Raw genomic sequence first — 25,947 nt, 5'->3', positions numbered from 1 at the left:
GCTACAAAGTTTGCCATTATTTCATCGACTCGCAAAAAATTTATTGGAAATAAAAACATTTTTGTCTGCAAGTTCAGATATCTACTGTATAGTAATTTTATCTGGGGATTAGCCACATGGGGTCTAGGGCCGCATTTTACATTATAAGCGTAGAAACTATATCTCCCGCCTGAGGTCAAGGTCTGCATGATTAGTAAATGCCATGGTCAAATAAGGAAGTGGATTAGGGAGTTATTGGGTGTGGCAATTAAGATCAGATTATTGCATGAGCTTAGACGAGCAGTCATTCAACTAATTTCTCTCAAAGAAGAAACAGCGTTTATTTAAAGCTAAAAGAATTTTTGTTACTTTTTGCAAAAACCCATCCATCTTCCACCCTTTTTAAATAATCAGTTTTAAATATTATTTTTATTTTTATTTTTTACTGTTATCATAATTTCATCTTTAAATATTTGTTATGTGATGCATCACAAAATCATTTTCATTATATTTGTAGAAGTGTTTAACTATTTGATATACTAGTTGGGGCATTTTTTAAACCCCACCTTTGCTTTTTAATGTCATTGTCATTTATTTGCTACTATTAATATTGTTAATATGTCGTTCTTAATTAATGATAAATTTTGAATAAATGACGTTTTGCTCAACTTGAGTTGTATAAAAAGTAAAATCACAAAAATACTGAACTCCGAGGAAAATTCAAAACGGAAAGTCCCCAATCAAATGGCAAAATCAAAAAAAACAAACACATCAAACGAATCGACAACAACTGTCATATTCCTGACTTGGTACAGGCATTTTCTTATGTAAAAAATGGTGGATTGAACCTGGTTTTATAGCTAGCTAAACCTCTCACTTGTATGCCAGTCGCATCAAATGCCATTATATTGACAACGATGCGCGAACAAAACGAATAGACACAATAGTTAAAAACGTATAACAACAGCAAACTTAGCTCAGCCTCCCTATAGGTTTGTTGAACATCATCTTGAGGAACCTTGGCTGTTAAAAAGTTTATTTCTCTAAACAAAGGTGACAGATATGACCATGCGATAAGTATGTGTACCTATTATCATTACAATTACAATGGTTTGTTATGAGAAGGAAAACGTCCGCTATCTTTTGTATATTTATGAACATTCAAAAAGATTGCAGTATTTATTTCCGTGTTAAGGAGTTTGTTACTATGTAATAAGATATTAGTATTTAGTTGTAAATCACCTAAGTCTAACAGAGTTAGCTCTGCAAATAAAGTATTTCTATGTAAAGTGTATCTGTTACAATAAAACAAATAGTGTCCTACACTTTCATTTCTATAACCACATAAATATGATGGATCAGGAACCAAATTACAACGAAATAAATCACCATTGTTTTGTTCACACATCGTTGTCAATATAATGGAATTTGATGCGACTGTCATAAAAGTGAGAGGTTTAGCTAGCCTTAAAGACAGGTTTAATCCACCTAATACATAAGAAAATGCCTGTACGAAGTCAGGAATATGACAGTTGTTATTCATTCGTTTGATGTGTTTGAGCTCTTTATTTTGCCATTTGATTAGGGACTTTCCTTTTTGAATTTTCCTCGGAGTTCGGTATTTTTGTGATTTTACTTTTTAATGAACTACACTCATTTCTTGATCTTGTGTGAAGAACGTTCATCTCCACAGTAAAAATAATTTGTTTTCTTTGAACTCTTTACCTTTAACTATCAATTAATCAATCATTAACTAAGATGTATTTTTATCTGCACGTTCAATCAATTAATTAATTTATTGATTTGATAAGGCAATTTAAACCACTTGGTAACCTGTAAAATAAATATTCGCTTAACGATAATATGACACTCATGATGCTTTGTGTTGTTTCTGTTATTCCCATATAAAGAATATATATTTTTTTATAAATAACTTAATTTAATAAGAGAGCGTCTGTTAAGTTATCCAAAATATACGAAAAACAGTACATTTTTCATATGTAAATAGAGGATTCTGTGGACGGCGGAGAAAATTTTAGCGAAATTTTATAACGATGTACTGACAATTTCATTTCACTTAATTTTCATATCCATTTTCTATGTCTCGTTGGTCTCCCTATATCAAGTTTTTTTATGTCTTACTAACTGGTTATTAAATTTAAAGCAGATATACAATAAAGTCTATATTCATAACCAAACAAGAAAAGAAGTCCATGTAATGTCTTGAAATTCGAAAAACTAAGTCATCTTTGATGTGAGGCTATTCAAACTAATGGAAACTACTTCCAGAGATGATGAAAAACGTAGTTTTTCAATGAAGAATTTGATAATAAAGGTTTGGATGCCATCGACATTAGCAATAGTTTCCATCAAAATTCTGTACAGAAAACAATACCTCATCACCGTAAAGATAAGACTAAACCTGCTATTTTGTAAACATACATCCCACATATTGCTTCCAAGATTTGAACCACAAGATGGTATGAGAGACCTTTTGCACTCGCGGTTGTAAAATCTAAACCCAAAATACACCGAAAATGATATAATCAAAACAAAAATTTCAATGAGTGCTTACATCTTATATATCCTAGTTAACTTGAGATTAATGATATTACCGCAAGGAGAAGGTCTGCTTCATATATTGAATTGTTTTTGAATATTGACACATATCAACGACCTTTTAATCGTCAACTTCTCATTTCTCGGCAGTAACATACTCTCTGCTCCATCGTACGGCGTTTACATATGTCAGTTATTATTCTCGTGAATGTTCACACTATACGGACTTCATTAACCGGGGTAAACTCATATAAAAGAGAGGCGAAAGATACCAAAGGGATATTCAAACTTATTCGTCGAAAATAAACTGACAACGCCATGGCTAAGCTGCTCCAACAGAGTCATTCTACATTTGAGGTTTTTTGTCACCATCACGAATTGGTTCAACAACACTAATGTGTCTATGTCAAGTCCCTAGCAACATTTTTTTTAGGTTGAAGATCTATAAATAACAGTATAGACGTCTTATTAGAATTTTACAATTGTTTCCTATTCCCGATTGTGACATTTTGACCTAATGCGAGTTCGCATGGCGGTTGATGCAAGCATAGCAAGAGAAACTTACCATATCACGCAAAGAGTCTCGCTCCTTTCGGATTCATGCAATTCCCGCACTTTTTGTTTTTATCTTGATTTGTCTCATTCCTATCAATTACCGAGAACATTGGTAAATTACTGTCCCCTTAGTTCAAACTGGTTTATAACAGGACATGATTACCCCGTGACAAGTATGCATAATTATACGCCTGGTATCCTTGATGAATGTTTACCCTGTCGACGCTCCCGTTCTCAATCTGTTGTAATTCATGGTATTAATTCAGTTTTTATTTGTTACCTTGAGTTATATCTTCTTAATCAATTGACTATGTTTTAGCATCAGTAAACTACTGTAGCCTAAATTTATAGAAAGAAAGAAATGGTTTTGTAAACCACTTCAGAACTAAAACTAGTTTTTCTATTATAAATTCGTCCCTAGCCAGAAAGACGACCTCTGCTCATTTCTAAAGCAACACAAAAGCTAGAAAACAAAAATTAAAGGAATCGAATGAGATCCAAAAGGAGCAAGACCTGATGCGTTGACAGGGTAAGATTCTCCTGCTATGCATACAACACCCACCACGTCAAATCAAACTCAGTCAAAATATTATAATCGCTAACATAACAGATCAGACGGCTATCATTGTATCTAAAGTCCGATGCCTTATACTTCCTATCATGGTTTTCTTGATTGAGGATTGCTACTCACAAGGAAGCTATTGAACTAAGAGTTCAAATTGGTGAAATTGGCGTCATCCCTTCAAGAATTTTACACACGCAATCACAAGTTGGTTGAACGTTACGGAATGTCTGTTTCATAGATGACGATGGATGTGTTTCAATTGTCGTTACCACAATACCGTCTTGGTTTCCGCCTATTTGACCTACATCGAAAAAAACTAATCACTGGGTTTGTGCTCAAATGAGCAACACGACGGGTGCCACAGGTGTAGTAGGTTCTGATTGTTCTTTCGGAACACCGGAGATCACCCATGGTTTGTGATGGGGTTCATGTTGCTCGGTGGTTTTTTTTTTTATTGTGTTATGTAGACTGTTGTTTGTCTTTATGGTGCTTTTCTGTAAGTTTTTGCCATCGCTCTTTCTTGTTGTTTTCAAGAAGGTTATTTATGCATTCTGCTTCATAAGTCGAACCGTAGTGGTGCACTATTATCACCTATCAGAATACCGACTGTTTGCTGAAATATCAATTCACAAAACCCAACAAAAAAGTATGCTGTTGAACAAAACGTCCAGCATTATGATGATATCATCTGCGGTGTATTTATAGTTGAAATCAGTGTTGTTCTTCAATTTTTAAATTTTGGTATAAAAAGCTACTTAATGTGACGTCGTAGTCGATCTTTCAATATAGCACAATATTATGGATATGTCATACCATACTATTGTTCAAGCAATTTACTGGTTAGACTGGTTATTTTGCACTTTATTTTTGACGGACAAGGAACGTAATCTCTACGTTAATCCACCATTTTTTACATAAGGAAATGCCTGTACCAAGTCAGGAATATGACAGTCCATTCGTTTAATGTGTTTGATCTTTTGATTTTGCCATTTGATCAAGGACTTTCCGTTATAAATTTTCCTTGGAGTTCGGTATTTTTGTTATTTTACTTTTTGTTACATTAAAAAATGTAAAAATAAATATCGTTAACGTACCAACACTATATAAGTACAGCGTCAATATCAATTAAAAGAGGAATATCATACTTTAAAAAAAAAATTTTAGTGACAATATCAACTGAAAAATAGATTTTATAAATAAAAATTGGCAAGTTCTTTATTTAAATTCATATTTGTATATATAGTAATACAAGCAACTCGGTACGTCCATTTGCATTTGATTCACATGTAAGATATGAAAGTTATTAACCCCATTAGAATGTTACCACAACAGAGCCTAAATAACACATTTTAGTATTATTTTGAATTGAAAGGTAACGTTTACCATAAAATCTCTTTATTGTATTTAAAAGATGTATCATAGCTTTGCCTCCAACAGAGTTTTAGTTCTGATTAAGATTGTCCTTCTTATTTATTATTGTGTCATAATTCATTTTCTCTTATGGTTGTGGCCTGTTGTCTATTTCTTGCATGAAGAAATATAACTTGTATCACACTGCACGGAGTGTGCTACGAAAAGGTGATACGAAAGCTTCGTTAATTTGACTGGCTTATCTAGCATCACTGGACGATATTACGGCATTTCCATTGGCTATTCGTTAGGTCATTGATGACTTTCAAAGGTTTAGACGATGTACATTTCTTCAAAAATATACAAAACACTAACATTTTTCACCTAAGAATCTTTTTTTTGTCAAATTTTATAACATAATGTGTCATAATTCATTACAATCTAGGCGTCATCTTTAGACATTTATAATAATTATAAAATAAGAAGATGTGGTATGATTGCCAATGAGACAACTCCCCACCAGAGACCAAATGACATGGAAGTTAACAAACATAAGTTGTACACAACTATCATACTTGTATTTCAAAGAGAATTCAAAAATCAACGATGTATGTGGCCTATTTAATTAAGCTTTATAATTAAGCATTTAGGTTTGTTTTTGTTCAAACATCAACTCGCAAGATAAGATACGAGTTATATCAAAAGATGCTTTAAATCAACAACTGTACTGTTACCATGGCTAGCTAGGCGACAATACCTATTCATGAACTGTGTCCATATCGGTTCACAAAAAACATGAAAAAGTCAAACCGGATGTACCGTCGTTCCTCAAATACTCTTAGTATAACATAAGTAAATAGAAGACAAAGATAACGGGTTACTCAGAAAAGCGCTTCGAACGCCTAAAATCTATAAAGTATCACTTTCATTTTCCGAAAAACAGACTATTCCAAGGCCAAAATGAAAGGCTATGAAAACACAAACAACAATCCAAAATAACACTAAACAGAAAATCTGATGATTGAGATAGACGAAATTAACCTGAAACCGGATTGAACTCAGTTGATTGGAATAACTAATAGCTCCTGTTCGTCAAATAGCACAGGTAAAATAGCTCATGACAAGTAAACATTAGGTGATGTCACAATCATGGAAGAGATTACTGGAGTATGGCTTCGACAGGTGGAAAATATTCCTGGCCATCGGTGTCAAAGATGTTTCATAGCGGTCAAAGAAATCATTAGTATATAGAAATACAGCCTTACAGTATAAAACCTCAAGATGCATACCATTTGCATCAAGTCACGACCTAATTAAAAAAATGCTTCAATTAATTGATTATAAATTTTGATTAAATATATACATAATGTAAGGGTGAAGGTTGGCGCCTGTTAAAACCCGCTGCATTTTTATACACCTGTCCTATGTCAGAAGCCTGTTGTTCATTGGTTGTCGTTTGTTGGTGTGGTTCATAAGTGTTTCTCGTTTCTCGTTTTTTATATAGATTAGACCGTTGGTTTTCTTGTATAAATTGTTTTGCAGTAGTCATTTTGGGGCCCTTTATAGCTTGCTGTTCGGTGTGAGCCAAGGCTCCGTGTTGAAGGCCGTACTTTGACCTTTAATTGTTTACTTTTTACACATTGTGACTTGGATGGATATTTGTCTCACTGGCACTAATACCACATCTTCTTATTTATATATGAATATACGTACACCATTTTTCAGAATAGTCAATTTATAAAATTGTTGAGGCCGTCATGAGACGCAATGAAGTCGAATGTATCCACCGTCCTTACTATCTATTTGTAATATGTCAAAAAATGTCCGTCGAAATATAAATTCAACAACCTAACAACAAATCATATTGGCAATCAAAAAGTCCAGCAGTTTGATATCATCTGCGGTGTATTTATAGTGGGAATCAGTGTGGTTCTTCATGTTTCAAATTTTGATATAGAAAGCTCTATTTCATGAGACGATGTAGTCAATCTTTCAATATAGCACAATATTTTGAACATGTAATTGCAATGCAATTGTCCAAGCAATTTACTGGTTAGACAGGTTATTATGCACTGTATTTTTGAAGTACTAGTAACGTAATTTGTACGTTTGCTACATTAAAACCTGAAACATATCGTTGACTTACTAACATTTACAGTGTCAATATCAATTGAAAGATGAATATCATGCATGAAAAATCATTTTTTGATTTAATTGACAATATCATCTAAAAAATAGATTTTATCCATAAAATCTGGCAGTCTTTTTTAAATTTATATATATATATATATATACATAGACTGTGCGGTATGGGCTTTGCTCATTGTTGAAGGCCGTACGGTGACCTATAGTTATTAATTTAGTCAATTTATAAAATTGTTGAGGCCGTCATGAGACGCAATGAAGTGTCATTTGGTCTCTTGTGGAGAGTTGTCTCATTGGCAATCATACCATGCAATTGGTCCACATGTAAAGATATGAAACAACAGAGCTTGAATAACACATCTTTATGATTTGAATCGAAGGTCACCGTTTACCAAAATATCCCTTTATTGTATCTGAAAGACGTGTCATAGCTTTGCCGTCAACAGAGTTTTAGTTCTGATTAAGATCGTCCTTTTTATTTATGATTCGTACACTCGTAATTTATCATAATTCATTTAAATCAAGGTGTCGTCTGTAGACATTTATAAGTAGAAAAAATGTTTAAAAACTAATAAGGAAATGTAAGAAACTCGAAATACAGATTAGAAGCTAGGAATTTTGAAATATTTCTATAGATTTACTTCACACAAGGTCCGTTTTACGAAGTGAGAAATAAATCTAGAGAATAAATTCCTTTCCTCCTTCACCACACATTCAGATCATAAGACTTGTAAGCGTCTGGAGACGAAGACAAAAAATAAGTTCAAAGAAGTTTAGATATTCCTTAAGTCGATATATTTGATTAAAATCCTATAATGTGTTCTATGGCGAGCAACACAAAGATATAAGGATTATGATTCGGTATGCCAGACGTGTGTTTCGTCAATATACGACTAACCAATGGCGCTCGAATAAAAAATGTTTGAAAGCCAAATCTAAATAGGATTGTAGAGCTTAAAAAACGCAAATTCCGAAAAGTTGTGACAAATACGGCTACGGCAATATATACTTGGAGATCGGTAAGATTTTAATATGCATCTAATAAAAAAATATATAAAATCAGGAACTCTTTATAGTGGACAAGGTCATCTCCTTCAAATATTTAGGCATGATTGTTTTCTTTTTCTTTAAGGGGGACCAACATTTGTTTGGTTTAGATGTGATTCAACTTAAATATAGTCATATTGTCCATTTTATGGTTCTATTTCGACTGTCATACAAGTGAGAGGTTTAGCTAGCTATAGAACCAGGTTCAATCCGCCATTTTCTACATAAAAAATGAATGTACCAAGCCAGGAATATGACAGTTGTTATCCATTCGTTTGATGTGTTTGAGCTTTTGATTTTGCCATTTGATTAGGGGCTTTCCTTTTTGAATTTTCCTCGTAGTTCAGTATTTTTGTGATTTTGCTTTTTTCTTGTCCATTTTTTAATGTAATTTTGACGATCTGTAATTAAATTTTAAACTTATCAACAAGCACATAGGACACATTTCAACGAATTCGTGTATTCATAAACAAGTTTATTTAAATATTTCAACTAGATTTCAGTCCGTGCTCTTTTGTGAGTTTGCTAAAGATATCGAAAATCACAATGTATAAGGATATATTCAATTGAAGTGCCTAACATTTATAATTTTGAGGCATTGGGGTTTGTTCTTTTTTAAACAGCAACTTGCAAATTAAGATATGAATTATACCAAAAGATGATATAAATTAGCAACTGTGTTGTTACTTATGAAATCTATGCGACACATCCAATACATGAACCATATCCAGACTATTTCACTAGATAACATAAAAAAAGTCAAACCGGATGTTCTGTTATTTTTTTTTTTGAATTATGGTTCTTCGTTTTAGATACACTAATAATAACCTTAGTAAAAAGAAAACATAATTTTCCAAAATTCATAACCCTTTGGTTTTGGTGCAATTTTGACAACCCATATGCATTAAACTACCTTTTTTCAAATTATAAATGTGTGCATCAACTTCCCCGTGCCAATAAATCAGACATGTGTTTCATAACAGCTAATACAAGACTGCATAGGAAAATGCTATGGAAAACAAATAGATTATAAATATAGAATAATTAGATTAAATATACACATAAGAGTTCCAAACCATTTTTCAGAACAGTCAACAAAGGGTACAATTTATAAAATTGTTGAGGCCGTCATGAGACGCGATGAAGTCGACTGTATCACCTGTCTTTACTGTCTTTCAATAATATTTCAAAAATTGCAATTTTTTTTTCGTTTATTAAACAACAGGATGAGAATAGGAAGTAAAGAAAGTAATAAATACAACTATGTCTGTACGCATCGATAGTAAGGAAAAATTTGATTTGTATTGGGACGACTGAAAAGCTTTGTTAGTTTAAGTCTACACACAAATACCTCTAAGTGAAAAGAAATATTCAACAAAACCGACTTTCAAACTGTGACAATTACATGTTCTCCAATACAAATAATAGTTTCTTTTCCTTTTGTTAAATTATCTGATTTCATAGGTCGAACTATTGGTGCTTTAATTTGCAAAACATAAAACCATAACCTTTTTTTTTTTTGGTGCAGACGATCTTTGACTAAAAACACATGTGTTGCATTATTTACGGTTATAGAAACCCCATGTAATAACATTGTGTGTCTATTTTCAATAGGTCGGCATCTTTATTTCTGGAACGTGACCTCTGAATCCAATTGGCTGTTGGAAGTTAATATTTGGGCCAGAGCCTTCAACTGTTAACCCAGGAACTAGATCTGTTACTGCTCCAGGACCCAATGACATTCTGTGATTTTGAATTTGTGAGATAAAAGGGTTAACCAGTTGGTTCGTCCTGATGTTTGAAGTAATTCGATGTTCATGGTGTAAATTCATTGGCATGAAAGAGTTAGCCATGACATTTGTATCAACATGCATTATTTCTGGCCCATTAATTCTGTTGGAAACGTCATAGTTTTGGTCCCCATTTGTCATTATTTGTGGACGATCCATTCTGACATTTGTATCAACATTCATCATTGCTGGCATGTTCATTCTGCCAGAAGATTCTGACTGTCCGTTCCCATTTGTAATCATTTGTGGAAGAGCCATTCTGCTGTTTGTCCCATCTCTATTCATGTTTCGCATCATTGTCATCATTCTAGATCTCCCGTTCATGCTTCCTGTCATCCTCATGTTATTATAATTCAAGGTAACGGAATCCATACGAACACGCATGTCTCTGTCGTAGAATGGAAATGGATTGGTATTCTGTCCATTGTTCATCATTCCATTGTTCATAGCCATATCCATAGCCTCTTCCGGTTGTCCAGCATACTCCCTTGGATCTCGTCTTCTACTTACACATACCCTTTTTCTTCCATCACAATACAAATCTTGACTGCTTGCACATATGGGACATTGTGGATGAGGTTCATATTTCACCATGTCTGCTATTTTATTTGAATAACCATCATTGTTGTAATATCCTCTCAGGCCGACCGCTACTTCGGTTATAGCTTGAAAAGTTACGTTTGCTGGTTGTTCAAAAGTATCAGTAGCTGGATCGATACCACGAGTGAGTTGTTGTTTTCTAAACAATTCCCATATATAGTCGACAAAGGCATGATGACAGAAAAAGACTGGGTCATGGGGACTCGATTCCAAGTTATTCATAACACCATCAACCCAGTTATGTACTCCGTTATGTTGTCCCTCGACTGAAGCATTTTCATCTGCCATTGGTTCGGAAATTTGTTGTAGTCTCAATTTTGACAATAGCATGTTTATTCCGGGTCTGTTAAACAAAGAACCATCACTTCCAATGTTTCGAAAAAGTCTTCCAAGAGGTGTTTCGAAATTAGCAAATGGACCAGTCGTCACCATTCCATAACCATTCCCAAAATATCTTGAGGTCCATAGAATTGATTGCACAGGTATTTCCATTTCATAGTCAATGGCAGAATCCCAATAAGGAATTGGTGTGCCAAGTGCAGATTCCAATCTGAAATCGATAAAAAGACACATCATGGTTTTAAAATTTCAATATAATTTTGATTACAAATATAGTAGTTTAGCTCAAATTTTGGTTAGTTATTTAAAATATTAGCCGTTCATATCAAATCCAAATAAACAGATATAATCAACATGAAAATTATGACCAATACAAGAAAAAAAAACATCTTCAAAAGAAGTATATTTAAAAATAAGACGATGTTCTAAGATTGCTAATGAGACAATTCTCCATGAAAGACCAAATGACATAAAAGTTAACAATTATAGGTCATCGTATGTTCTTCAACAATGAGCAAACCCGACACCGCATAGAAAGCTACAAAAGGCCCCGAAATTACAACTGTAAAACAATTCAAACGAGAAAACTAACAGCCTGATTTATGTACAAAAAAAACCAAAAACATAATATGATATACAGCAACAAACGACAACCACTGAATAACAGGCTCCTGACTTGAGACAGGCACATACAAAATATGACTGAAACCATGAATTGAATTTTATAAAATTATTGCTCTGATAATTGTATTTATTCCAATTTTTGAGTTTCGGGTAGGGGTTTTTTTTTTGCGTATTTAACAGCTGGACTGATAATGTAAACAGCAAAAATGATTAGCAATGCAATATTTATATATGTAATTGTAACAATTAGTTAATTTATTATTAGAGTAGTTGTCCTTTTGTGGCGATTTTTTTTCCAATATAAGCGTTTTTTGTCCATTTTCTTAACCGTTATAACCTTATTCCAACCTTTATAAATACATTGAAATTAAAGCGGCAAAAATAGTAAACTTAATATACACAACTGTAACATTGCATAAACTGTAAATCGACTATCTATTTTTAGTTTTTTATCCATTAATTGCATTTCTTCACCTTTGAAACTTTTTCAATTTTGACAAAAGCCATGCTTAGAGTACCTAGATTTTATTTGGTGAATTATAATCCGGGAAACCAACCAATATAGCAGATATGGAAAAAACGTATGGGGAAAACATGCTTAGCAGGTCATGATTTACAGAAAAACATTATTAATCAACATTATCAGACGATGTCTATTAGGAGTAAAAGCCCTTTAAATGTTGATGCTTTCGAATTTTCTTGTGTTTTTCTGTATTTGATAATATTAATGGAAAGATAAACAGTAAACAGCAAAATGCAGAATTCAAAAATAGTAAATGGAGATATGCAAATTAGTTCGTTGTTTGTTAATATATGATGACAGCTAAGGTAGGGTTCATTTGAATTAGAAGAGGCCCCGAAAATTTTGTATTTTCTTTTATTCGGAATTTAACGTTAATTATAGATCTTGCACCGAACAGAGAAAATAATGTATTAGTCGTATTTCATTTAACGTTTTCCAAAAGCTTAATATTAATATGAATGGGTTCCTAAAACAAATCTGTGATCGTGAATCCCAAAGAAAATTTTGAACTTACAATTTTTGTTTCAAATTGTCTCTGTATTTTCTAATTGAAATGGATATGGAAAATATTTTTTTTAACTATATAATATACCAGCTTAGTTTTCAGTGAGTGGTCACATTAACGGTACCAGTTTTATTACAGAAGATGCGAATTCCGAAAATAAATGTCTCTTCAGTGATGCTTGAGGCCAAAATATTTTTGAAAGTCCAAATCATAATTCTTTGGTATTTCATGGGAAAATAGAGAGATGATTGCTGATGTGAAAACAGTCCAAGGAGCCAAAAACGTGTTTTGTTTTCAATATGTTCTATGCATATATATATTTAAAAGCCTGATTTTTTTATTTTATTTTTTTTTTTTACTGCTCTTTTTTCATTACACATGAATGTGTAAGCGATAGCTTAATCCTGATAAAATGTGTCTGAGTGGATGCCAATTGCTGCTATTATAAATCCATGGTTACATGTTATATTTAATTTTTTGAGTCCGATGTCAGTTTAAAAGTCCAGAGATTTTTTTTCCAGGTAAAAATGTCTATTACTTCAATTTTATTAAGAACATTCCTTGATATCTTACATCAAAATCTTGTCTAGATTGTTGTTATTGACAGACTTTTAATAATTTTGTGTTTTTCTTTGTTTAAAACGTTTGATACTTACAAAACAAGTGATGAAACATAAAATTCGGAATTGAAATGCAAATGCAATATTCATAGTGTTTTCCTATCAATCTAAGTGTTATATAGAAAATACGTCCTTTCATATATCTAAATATTTGCGAAAGCACAAATTATCATATTTACAGTACACAACTTTTATGTGTTACATAAAACGATTATTTAATATATTTATGATGAATTATGATGAAATGTCATAATGTGACCTCATTCACTTTGATGAAATGAATTATACTTGTCCTTTCTAAGTATTTGTTTCAAATTTGTAGATAGAGATTGATTATCCACTCAAAGATACATAGGGGGCGAGCATTTGGCTTTCAGGGGTTGAGTAGGATTTTCTGCATGCACAATATTGATTTCGATCTATGTGTAGGCCGGTTTACTTATTTTCGAGTTTGTACACCTTTAATTCCTGCATTTTTTTGGGCAGAATATTTATTTGTTTTCAGATATTTCCAGGCCAGTATATTCATTTCAAAATCCTTCAGCCTCGTGATACATACGGACTGCTACGTTAATTAAATACCATTTTTGTATAACGTGTCTATTAAATTTCACTGATCTTTCAGCATAGAAGGATATATTGTTCGTGTACTTTTTTATATACATAATATGTGGGTTAAAAGTAATTGTAATTTTAAAAACTATTGGACATAAAAACCACAAACAATCAGTCTTTAAGAAATAACACACACACAACAAAGAATAAAAATTATCAATTTTGGTACACAAGATGGGAAAGATAAATGTAGTCCTACCAAACTCAAACTGCTTCTTAATGACGCTAGTAGGACAATCATAAAAGATGTGAATATAACATGACTTATGCTGTTTAATTGTTGATAAAATTTCTAACTTATCATATAATTTCCAACATTAACAGAGACAATTTATTCGAAGTTAGTAGAAAAATTGACGGCAACCCTGATTTTTCGTAGCAACCAGGTAATCGTTACTGGAACAGGCAACTTCATAGCATAGTGTATGTGTACATTATTGGCAATTTATATCTATGATTGATTGATTGATTTATTGATTTAATGTTCGTTAAACAGGACGATAACCAATTAAAAATAAATTATTTGGTTGACCAGGATGAAGGATGGTGAATTTTGACTGCAAATGGAAAAGAAGCTGACCTAAATTCGGGCAGAAGTTTGGTTTGCGACAGGCTACGTACGGACTCTCAATAAAAGGTTTCAAAGCATCATAAACGTACATATAGATTGAAACTCTCCCTACCAGAAGCATCGGATTTAATAACATTTCATTCCGACCAGATGTGATTGCGTATACCATATGTGGGTATGCACTTGTCAACCTTTGAGATCACGGCAATAGATAGATTAGCTTATTTACAGGTTTGATGATTGTCTAGTGGTACAAGATAATTTGGAACGCAAAAAGAAAATGTAAATGTGGGACAATAAAAACAATGACTGATTAAAATAGTTAAACCGCCCAAATACATATTTCCCTCAGACAACTTAACTTATTTTAATTTTTTTAATAATTAATTTGATTATTACACACAAAATATGATGACATATTTATATATGGCTTATGATTATTTAAATGTAAAAAACATTTATCATTTCATAGATCAATCATATTTAGAAACATTCTTCTTTCACAAATTAGCCAAGATGCGTTTACATATGGACTTCGTTAACAAGGTTTGCTTCTTACATAAAAACTGTTCCAGCAGAGATCTGAGGAAGACCACTGAAATCGCCCCTACATAAGTTTAACAGTCAACATCACAAATTGGTTGACCGTGACGAAGTGTCGTTCAGTCAACTCACTAGCGACATGTTTTTGACGTGTTAGATTTTTTAGATACATGTAGAGTCGTCCGATCTGTAATTTTACCGATGTGTCCCATTACCTATCGAGACATCTTGACTGAGTGTGGATTTGCATGGCGGGTGATGAATGCATAGCAGCATAAGTCTACGCTGTCAACGCACCTCTTGGTGCGGTTCCTTCGGTTTTTGTTTGTTCCCTTTGTTTGTCTCTTCTTAATCGATTTGCGAGATTTGTATACTGGTAGAATACTGTCGCCTTTATTTATATGATAGCAATTACATTTACAGTAGAATGTGTCTGCATCAGACGAGCTATTGGCACTTATTGAATGTTCAGTAATGATATAGGCCATACAATTTGAAAATACACAACGTTATATAAAGAGTTGATAAGACCTTAAAGGACCAAATGTATAGCTACCCAAAAAAGAATTCGCTCTGCGCATGTGGGAAATACAATACATACACCTGGGAAAAGTTGATATTTATTTTATTTTCTCAGATATACCATATTTTTATAAGTGTATACGGGTATATGCAGACTCACATCTATCTTTTATAACTACAAATTCGAACTTACAATATCAAGTATAATCGGTGCCATGGTAGAAAGTTTGGTCCGAAATGAGCGCTGTTTATTGCAATGGCATGAATGTCTGCAAGGACATCATATTTACTTCTTCCATTATGGGTTATCTACAATATAAGAACAAAGAATTTTTTAACAGTCTTGATTCAAGATTCGTTTTTATAAAGAAAACCAAGATTAATTTTCATAAAGAAAAAGACCAAGAATCATTTCATAAAGAAAAAGTCCAAGATTCATTTTCAGAAGTAAAAAGACTGTAAGGGCTATTTATATCAGAATAAGGAATATATCATTTTGACACATTATCACATACTCTTTCATTCATATAAACAATAAAGTTTTAAAATTTATACATACATGTATAAATAAAAGGAGATATTTGAAATACATTCAAGACACATCAATCCAACGAAAAAATTAACAAAACCACATCTAAATGGTAAATTGCAATTTGTCAAGCAGTAAGTTGTCCCGAATATATAAAATTTGATAATAGTAGTTTACAGGAACAATCATAAATCTACCATCAAAACTGAATTCTCCAAATAACGCACATTAATATGACATGCGACAACTTCTGAAAGTGTGCCTGATTTGGGATAGGCACGTGTTGGATATAGCTAGAACTTATGACATGCATCAGGCTACCTACAGACTCTCAAAGAGTTGTTTCAAAGCCTCTTAGACGTACAGTAATTTTTTATCTCACTCCTTTTTTATATGCAATATTATGAATTCCAACATAAGGAAGGTTTATTACACATCCCGCCATTATGTTATTGTGCTATCTTCATTTTTTGTATTCTTGTCTTTCATTTTTGCTTATGTGCTTTGTCTATATGCCATTTTGTTTTTTTTTTTTTTGTTGACATATTTGTTTGTTTTTACAGTGATTAAGATTATAACACAATGTTGACTGCTGTACCCCTATTTTTGACATTTTTACCTATTATGTCTGTTTGTTCTGTTCACACATTGTTGTCAATATAATGGAATTTTATGCGACTGTAATACAAGTGAGAGGTTTAGCTAGCTATAAAACCAGGTTTAATCCACCATTTTCTACATAAGGAAATGCCTGTACCAAGTCAGGAATATGCCAGTTGTTTTCCATTCGTTTGATGTGTTTGAGCTTTTGATTTTGCCATTTGATAAGGGATTTGGTGTAGGTGCCAGATACTTGATTTGGTATTAAATGTATTAAGTCATCTTTTATAGATTCGGGACAATTTAGAGTTTGGCATATTGTATGGACAACTATAATTGACGACTATTTGTTGATCTCTAGTTGTGGTTTGGATGATTTATCATTGAGTTGCTGTCTCTTTGACGTAAACTCCACATCTCATTTTATTCATTTTGGTATTTTTATACCAGCAGTTAATTATGAAATGGAAATAAAACTTTATAAATTTCGTGCGTCCGAAGTACTTTTCTGGATTCACTTTTATCAGGAACGCCCAAAATAAACTTTGAGTATTTTAAAAGGTTTTATTAACGTCTAATTTAAAAAAAAAATCATTGGCAGAAAAGAATTCAACATCATGAGAACAAGTACATAGAGATGATCACATCGTACAAAAAACTGTAAATCGCCAATAATAACAGCGAAATGTATAGTTGAACAGTGAAATGTACACTTGAACAGTGAAATGTACACTTGAACAGTTAAATAAAGTACTTAAAATCTATATGGAGGATACTCATATAAAAATAAGAAGATTTGACATGATTGGCAATAAGACAGCTCTCTGCCAAAGACCAAATGACAAAAAAGTTTAACAACTGTAGGTCAACAACCGCATAGTAAGCTATTAAAGGCTCCGAAATGACAAATTTGAAACACTTCAAACTAGAAAACTAACGGCCTGATTGCAATACATTAATAAGACTTATCCGGTGATCAGGTGCCATATATGGTAATTAATTCTAAATTTAGTTTTAGTAGTTTTTGTTTTCATTAACTTACCGTCTCATACTTAAGCCGTCTAACGTTTCTTGCATAATTTTGCCAGTGCTGGTATGGTGCAGCTCTTACTTCACGTCTCAATCTCCTTGGGAATATTCCAACGTCCCTCTTGTGTCTGAGCTTATTTAACTGAGCAGCATCGTTTATGACTTTCCTGAACACAGATTTGATATAGCTCTGTTCGTCGCTTGTCAAATTTTTTGCCCAACTGTGCGTATGGTCAATTGAAATGAATCTATCCAAGCAACGGTTTTGTACGGCTTGTACTACATACTTAGGAGTGTTTTCGTTGATTATAATATCAGTACATTCTGCAAAGGTCTCAGGGAAGGTGAACTTTGATCCTTGTTCATACAAGCTACTGGTTGTACTGCAGCTAACATAAGTTAGACACAAAGTCACCACATAGACGTAGAATGTGCACATCTGTAAAATAAATCAAACAGGTACATTGATATTTTACTTGCGCTTACTCATTACCCGACTTTATTGTTATGCATAACTATGTTGTAATAATACAACTGTTATATTGCTAAATCCTAAATGGTTGAATATTCGACTATTATCCTTTGTTAGTCAGTGCTTCATTGCATTGAGTCCATTTTAAAGTAAGATAGAAGTAAATAAAAATTCAAATTTGTATTTTCCCTTAATCAAGAGTTCCCTATTTTAGCATTGTGTCATTTAAATGTTTGCTTAAGTTTTAAGTGTTGTTTTTAGTGCTTTTTATTTTATTAATGTCTAAAATGTTATACGGGCAACAGTCTTGTCAATACTTTGTCATGAAAAACTTGTGTCAATTTTCACATTCGGTCACGTTTCAGGGTTAGAAAATTTACATGACCGATGGTTTATGAATTAGATGATGTATTAGGGTTAGATAGTCAACTACCAATATGCCATTGCATGATGCTTTATCACTTGATATAACCTATCCTATCAATATATTTTATAGGAGTAACACGACAGATGTCACAAGTGGAGCATGATCTGCTCACCCTTCCGGAGCACCTGATATCACCACCGGTTTTTGGTAGGGTTCTCGTTGCTCAGTCTTTTCTTTTCCTTGTTGTGCCTTTTGTGTGTTACAGAACGACATCAATTCAATCATCTATGTTTGCATTCATATTTGCTTAAGGTGGTACCTAACACTACAGGGAGATAACTCTGTAAAAATCAGCTAAATGTTTTAATTACGTTGTATTGTTAAGGAAATATTAAGCTTCTCAATGATCAAAATTAGTGTTTGTCAAACTGCTATATAACCAAAGAAATTTTTCTGATAAAGTGGTTGGTTCAAATTTTTTGAAATTTTTATATTTTTGTCAAAGGGTCAAAGTAAACATTTTGTCAAAATTTTATGAAAATTAAACGAGCCAAATTAATGTTAGTCAAGGTGTTGGGTACCACCTTAAATGCTCGTATCTGGCATAAACTGTCATGATTTTATGCATAACAATAACACGATACATTGTAAACTAAAAAGCAATTAAATGTTACTATCCTTATCAACCAAGTGTTCTATCAATTTGCTTCAATTCAATTTCAATTCCACATCAGTATTTCTAAAACCAATCCTGTTTAAAATTTACAGTTATCTCGTTGCTTTTGACTGTTCCTCTGCATTTCTTTTGTAATTATTATTTCCCCTTTTTCGTTTGGTCTTTTTCGGTTTTTGCCATGACTTTGTCAGTTTATTTTCGACTAATGAGTGTGAATGTCCTTTTGCAATCTTTCTCGCCTCTTTTTTTTCAACATATTTGCTATGGTATCATGAACCTGTTATTTACAAAATCAGTTCTCTCCTTTCATAAAGTTTTGATCTCAATCAAAACTAGAAAATTGATTTTATTCTTTTTGCTTTTATGCTGTATCAACAATTCTATTCTTAAAGAAAGAGGCGGAAGATTCCAAGGGGACCTTTAAAACTCACATGTCGAGGAAAACTGACAATGCTATGGCAAAAAAACGAAAAACGATGAAAAGACAACACATCCACAAAACAGTAGAAAAAAAACTAAGCAACACAAACCCCACCAAGAACCAGTAGTGAAATCATGTGCTCCGGAAGAGTAAGCAGTTCCTGCTCCACATATGGCAACCTTCTTGTTGTTTATGCAAGTACAAATCATGGTTACAAGTCTCATTCAATGATGTTACAATCGAGTAAAAAAGAGAACCGAATTATTGTTACGACAATTGGACGTATCTGGAGTCATCTGGGACACATATACTCCATAAAAGTCAACCAAGTTGTGATTGCGTCCGTCTTACGAAGGAACGACTTCAACTCTACAACTTAGGATCCTTTGAAGTGAATAAAATATCTACTTTTTATCGTATGGTCTCCAACAATGAACAACTACATGTTCCGAAAAAAAATAAGTTATGAATGGAAAAAAAGCCGGATTATTATAAAGATATAGCTAATGGTCTAATTAGAGTTTTCTGTGACACAAAACAAAGTTCACGGTAATGCAACGAAAACCGTTGAGTTTGTTTATATGTTTTAATTGAGACCCGAGTTCATTGGTTGATTTAGTGAGTGTATGATAGCTCAGATTTGATTGATTCAGAATAGTTTCTTCCCTGAAACTATGTTACATGACAAAATTTAAAGAAATCAAAGTTTTATAAAGGACACTATGTCTTTGTCAAAATCATTGTAAACCAATTCCTGTAAAACTTGACATATTTGTAAGGTACATGGCTATTGGTGAAGAACAAAAGTTGATTTCAGAAGTCTTTTGATTATCTATATCGTTAAGTTGCTGTCTCTACGGTTCATATCCAAGATCAACTTTTATATAGATTTGAAATATTACAAAAAGTTAGATAGACAAGATTCAAAATCCAAAGAGTATGTTATGGAAAAAAGAAAGGTTACCGCTGTCATTATCACTTTTGCGAAAATAAGATAGATTGGGTCGAAACTTTATTGCAAAAAAAATTTAACAGTTATTTTTTTTCTGGCTTTTCTGAATTGTTCGTTATATCAGTCAACACTCGGCTTTTCAACCTTGAAATCATCAATAATCTGGTGATTGTTAAACGGTACAAGCATTTGATAGCTATCGGCAATAAACAAATTAATAACGGGTGTGAACTTCATAGTTTGAATAATGGCTTCACATGTAACTTAAATCAGTTGTTTTACAATTTTAACAAAAATAATTGTTTTGAAGTGGGTTCTTTATTGATGTGCAATCGTTTAACCACTCCTGTCTCTAACTGGTTTTCGTTTTAACCTTAAATGACATTATCAAGATGCTTGATTTCTTGATTGACAACATATTTGTTACGTTTGGAGGACGTGTTTTTCAACAAACAATCGGCATTCCCATGGGAACCAACTGTGCCTTCTTCTTGCTGACTTGTTCCTTTATTCATATAAAGCTGACTTCATACAGGAACTTCTTAGGAAGAAAGAAAAGAAGTGAGCAGTATCCTTTAACTTCACTTGCTATATAGATGATGTTCTCACACTAAATAATTCAAAATTTGGTGACTATTTGGACGCATATATCCAATCAAACTTGAGATAAAGGATACAACAGCTACAGTTAAGTCTGCCTCATATCTTGACTTATATCTAGAAATTGACAATGAGTGTCGGTTGAAAACAAAACTTTGTGACAAAAGAGATGATTTCAGCTTCCCAATTGTGAACTTTCCATTCCTATGTAACAACATTCCAGCAGCGCCTGCATACGGAGTATATATCTCCCAGTTGATACGATACTCCAGGGCTTGTATTTCCTATCATGATTTCCTTAGTAGAGGGTTGCTGCTCACAAGGAAGCTATTAAACCAAGAGTTCCAAGTGGTGAAGTTGAAATCATCCCTTCGTAATTTTACGGACGCCATAACGAGTTGCTTGACCGTTACGGAATATCCGTTTCACAGATGATAGCGAATATGTTCCTAATGTCGTAACTACAATCCAGTCCCCTTTTCCCGAATGTGATCTACCGAATTAGACTTATTACCGGGTTTGTACTAACATGAGCAACACGACGGGTGCCACATATGGAGCAGGATCTACTTGCCCTTCCGGAGCACCTGAGATCACCCCCAGTTTTTGGTGGGGTTCGTGTTGCTCAGTCTTTAGTTTACTATGTTGTGTTTTGTGTACTATTGTTTGTCTGTTGGTCTTTTTCTTTTATTGCCATGGCATTGTCAGTTTATTTTCGACTTATGAGTTTGGACGTCCCTTTGGTATCTTTCGCCTCTCTTTTAACGATAAAAGGCAAAGGACACTGCTTTTTTTTTAAATTAAAACTAAACAAATTAAAAAAAGTCCTCGATTTCATTCAATAGTATCCGATAAACTGATTGAAGACAAAATTAATCCTAACCTACTGATGTTTTGGATACAAATATAATTGGGCAGTAAATAAATATTAGCCTTCTAATTTAGTGTTCCTTTATTAAAGTGTTGATAGTGAAATAGAGATGTGGGATTAATGTACACTTGGACTTTATATTACAGTTGATATGATTACCCCCTGAAGCACCTTTTTTTTTAACAGCTTCATGATTACTTTCGAGTTATTTATTCCTTATACTGAACTATGGTGACTTTTTTAAAATTCTTTATTTTGTTACATGAATATTAATTATATGGTCATTTTCATAAATTTCCTGTTGAGAAAACTTTTAATTTTTCGAAAAAATAAGGATTTTCTTATCCCAGGAATAGATTACCTTAGCCGTATTTGCCACAACTTTTTGGAATTTTGGGTCCTCAATGCTCTACAACTTTGTACTTGTTTGACTTCATACCTATTTTGATCTGAGCGTCACTGATGAGTCTTATGTAGACGAAACGCGCGTCTGGCGTATTAAATTATAATCTTGGTACCTTTTATAACTATTTACACCACTGGGTCGATGCCATTACTGGTGGACGTTTCGTCCCCGATGGTATCACCAGCCCAGTAGTCAGCACTTCGGTGTTGAAATAAATATCAATTATATGGTCATTTTCATAAATTTCCTGTTGAGAAAACTTTGAATTTTTCGAAAAAAATAAGGATTTTCTTATCCCAGGAATAGATTACCTTAGCCGTATTTGGCACAACTTTTTTGGAATCTTGGGTCCTCAATGCTCTACAACTTTGTACTTGGTTGGCTTCATACCTATTTTGATCTGAGCGTCACTGATGAGTCTTATGTAGACGAAACGCACGTCTGGCGTATTAAATTATAATCCTGGTACCTTTGATAACTATTGGACTGAAGTTAACAGACTAAAGTATTATACCATTCTTTCCTATCATTCATATTCATATATATTTCATTTATTATTGGTTGTTACCAATTAAAAAGTTCTAAATTCCCATTTATATACTTTGATTTGAAATCACCATTGTCAAATTAAGGTGACAGTAGTTTACCGATGTTCAAATATCGCAAATCGATTAAAATTAGACAAATCAAGGTAACAAGTACAAACTGAGGAAAACGCATGACCTCCAAAATAAATCTTGGAACTTAATGTCGGTCTAAAAAATTATGAACAACTGATATAAGCTATATTGTAGGTCTTAACTCTGCATCATAGTAATGCATATGCCGGAATTATGGTTGAAAAAATATAAGATAAGACCATGTGGTATGAATGAGTTAACTATCCATCAGAGACAAAAAGACGAGAATATTAATAAATATAGGTAAAAAGTAAAATAACAAAATACCGAACTCCAAGGATTCAAAAAGGAAAGTCCCTTTTCAAATGGAAAAATCAAAAGCTCAAACACATCAAAAGAATGGAAAACAACTGTCATATTCCTGACTTGGTACATGCATTTTCTTATGTAGAAAATGGTGGATTACACCTGGTTTTATCGCTAGCCAAACCTCACTTGTATGACAGTCGCATAAAATTCCATTATTTTGACAACAATGTGTGAACAAAACAGACAGACATAATAGGTAAAAATGTCAAAAATAAGGGTTCAGCAGTCAACATTGTGTTATAATCTTAATCACTATAAAAACAAACAAATATGTCAACAAAGAAAAACAAAATGCCATACAGACAAATCACATACGCGAAAATGAAAGACAAAATTACAAAAAATAACCATAGCACAATAACACAATGGCGGGATGTATAAGTACCGAGCCACGCCAACAGGATATTATCAAAAATGGACTAAACAGTTAAGGTTAATAATTTACAAAGACAAATAAAAGAACACTATAACACGTAATTACGATGATAAACAACGTCAGTACCTAGAATCTATAATTCAAGACCATTATTATTTGTGAAGTTGATACGGAATATTTATCAACAAAGTCTGTATCTTCCGATGAACTTTTCTAGAATAAGGACAAGGCGTTCTTTGACATAACCCTGTAATTGTTCGGCCTTTAAATATGAGCAAAACCTATATCTTACAGTACTTTAAAAAAAAAACGGCATAACAGAATGTGAGTTAAAGCAAAAGAAAAAACTAGCAGCCGGATTTATGCTGAATACGATAAACAAAATTCAAATATGACAGAGAGCAAACGACAACCACTGCATTACCGGCTCCTTGCGTTGGAGTTTGTACTAAAATCTTCGATTATCACAAGTTCTTAAATATTTTCACCAGATTTTAAGTGAAAAATATCGTATTAAAGATATGATAAAATAGATTATTGTTGTGGTCACAATGATTTTGTTCTGTTCAATTAAAGAAATTTTAAAAATGTGCAAAATTTAAATAGGATTATGTAATTCCATTAAAATATCAGTAATTATTTGTATTTCACAATGATTTAAAGGTGAAAATTACATATTTATATGAAATATATATGATCTTACTTTTTTATGTGTCACTCCAGTTAAATGCTCGTACTTTCCTTATGTGAATGACAGTTAGACACGTTCCCATATAAAAAAGTTAAATTGTATTATATAGTATGATACATCTTCATAAATATTACAAGCTTTTCAAAGGAAATAAAATCCATGATCCAGTTAGTATTTATGATTACTAAAGGGATAGGTGAATAAGAATGAAACCTCTTCTTTTTAAAAGTATTATAAATTGGAATATGAATCTTAATCTGTTATTCCCAGATTCATTCTTAAATATTAATATTATTTAGATATCAAATAGTATTGTGTGATCACCACCCAAAGATCTGTTTCGACTACTTGCTATATTTCAGTCATATAAGGATATGAAAAAATAATCCTTTCTTTAAATTTCTTGTTGACATATTTGCGCTAGGCAAACAGCAAACAATGAGAGTATCTAATAATCAAATGAACTACTTGACAGTTACATGTAAAAGTGCTTTTCTGTTTGCATTCATTCTTTCCTCTTCTACAAAATACAATTTAAATTATCTTATCCTTGTCGGGTTATCAATGTCTGAAGAACGATACGTTTTCCCATTTTGTCAATCAATACTGTTTAAATACTACTGCTTTCATATCTCTGAGTCAGGAAAGAAAATTACCGGTATCTACAACCTTTTCTGTCTATTGTTTTGTGTTTTGTGATTTAACTGTTTGTTCTTGATCTGGTGTTTGCTTTTGTTTGGATTTTGTTTTTGATGTTTTGTGCTTTTTTTTGGTATGGTTTAAATCAATTAAGCTTCTAACTATTACAGACAAAAGATGACAATTTAACTACAAAATCAGTGAAATGGTAGATTTTAAACCTCCAGCGGCAAATAACAACAATGCATCAACATTTATAATTAGACTGATATGGCATCTTGTTCCTAGCATCGGTTATAGAATACTTGACCTTGCCATAGGTTTCTGAAATATCAGAAATAGTGTCTTTACATAAACAAAATACAAAATAAGTTGTAAGAAACGATTTGTGACGGTCAACGTAATTCTTGTTTATTGCTTTTTACCTTTTGAGCTTTCTACTGACATCCTTATATGGTGACTGTGGGTACAGCTTTAATGGTATTGATTATAGCTAAGAATTTATATGCATTCACAAATCGCATCTTCTTACAGTCGGTAATAACAGTGATTTCACGGTACTGAAACAATCTGTACCAACTGCATAAAAGCATCTTGCTACACATTTTCTTTTTAATCGTATATTCATCTAGCTTTTCGCTAGGTGTTTTTATCTAACGGGAAATAAATTTATGTAAAGGGGTGAATCTTTAGTTCTCTTAATTTGAATAAATGTAAATTATGAATCAACGTTATATGACATCTTTTTAACAAATTGTAATAAAACATTGCGTTATTATCAAACCATATATCATGCATCTAACAAGATTCCTTAAGTAAAAGGCTATATGATTTTATTTGAACAAGTGATGTGTACACCATTTAAAAAAAATAACAC

General features: G+C 32.6%; 1 protein-coding gene across 1 annotated transcript; it reads right to left on the bottom strand.

Annotated features, from left to right (window-relative positions):
* Positions 1-8,658: 8,658 nt before the first annotated feature.
* Positions 8,659-24,495, bottom strand: LOC127729405 (tyrosinase-like protein 1). The gene is made up of 4 exons (XM_052237237.1): positions 24,444-24,495; positions 17,624-18,049; positions 15,646-15,761; positions 8,659-11,140 (listed from the first exon to the last, which is right to left on the bottom strand). Exons 2-4 carry the CDS (start codon positions 18,047-18,049, stop codon positions 9,808-9,810), a joined length of 1,875 nt encoding a protein of 624 aa, XP_052093197.1. The 5' UTR covers positions 24,444-24,495; the 3' UTR covers positions 8,659-9,807.
* Positions 24,496-25,947: the final 1,452 nt, after the last annotated feature.

This window comes from Mytilus californianus, unplaced genomic scaffold, assembly GCF_021869535.1.
Source record: "Mytilus californianus isolate M0D057914Y unplaced genomic scaffold, xbMytCali1.0.p SCAF_2, whole genome shotgun sequence".
NCBI classification, from domain to species: Eukaryota; Metazoa; Mollusca; class Bivalvia; order Mytilida; family Mytilidae; genus Mytilus; species Mytilus californianus.
This window is presented reverse-complemented; position numbering and strand designations above follow the sequence as displayed.

Coding starts and splice junctions, on each gene's coding strand:
- LOC127729405 (XM_052237237.1), bottom strand. CDS start 18,049: ATGTGCACATTCTACGTCTATGTGGTGACTTTGTGTCTAACTTATGTT. Junction 15,762..17,623: donor GACGGCTTAAGTATGAGACG/GTAAGTTAATGA, acceptor CTTATATTGTAG/ATAACCCATAATGGAAGAAG. Junction 11,141..15,645: donor CACCGATTATACTTGATATT/GTAAGTTCGAAT, acceptor TATCGATTTCAG/ATTGGAATCTGCACTTGGCA.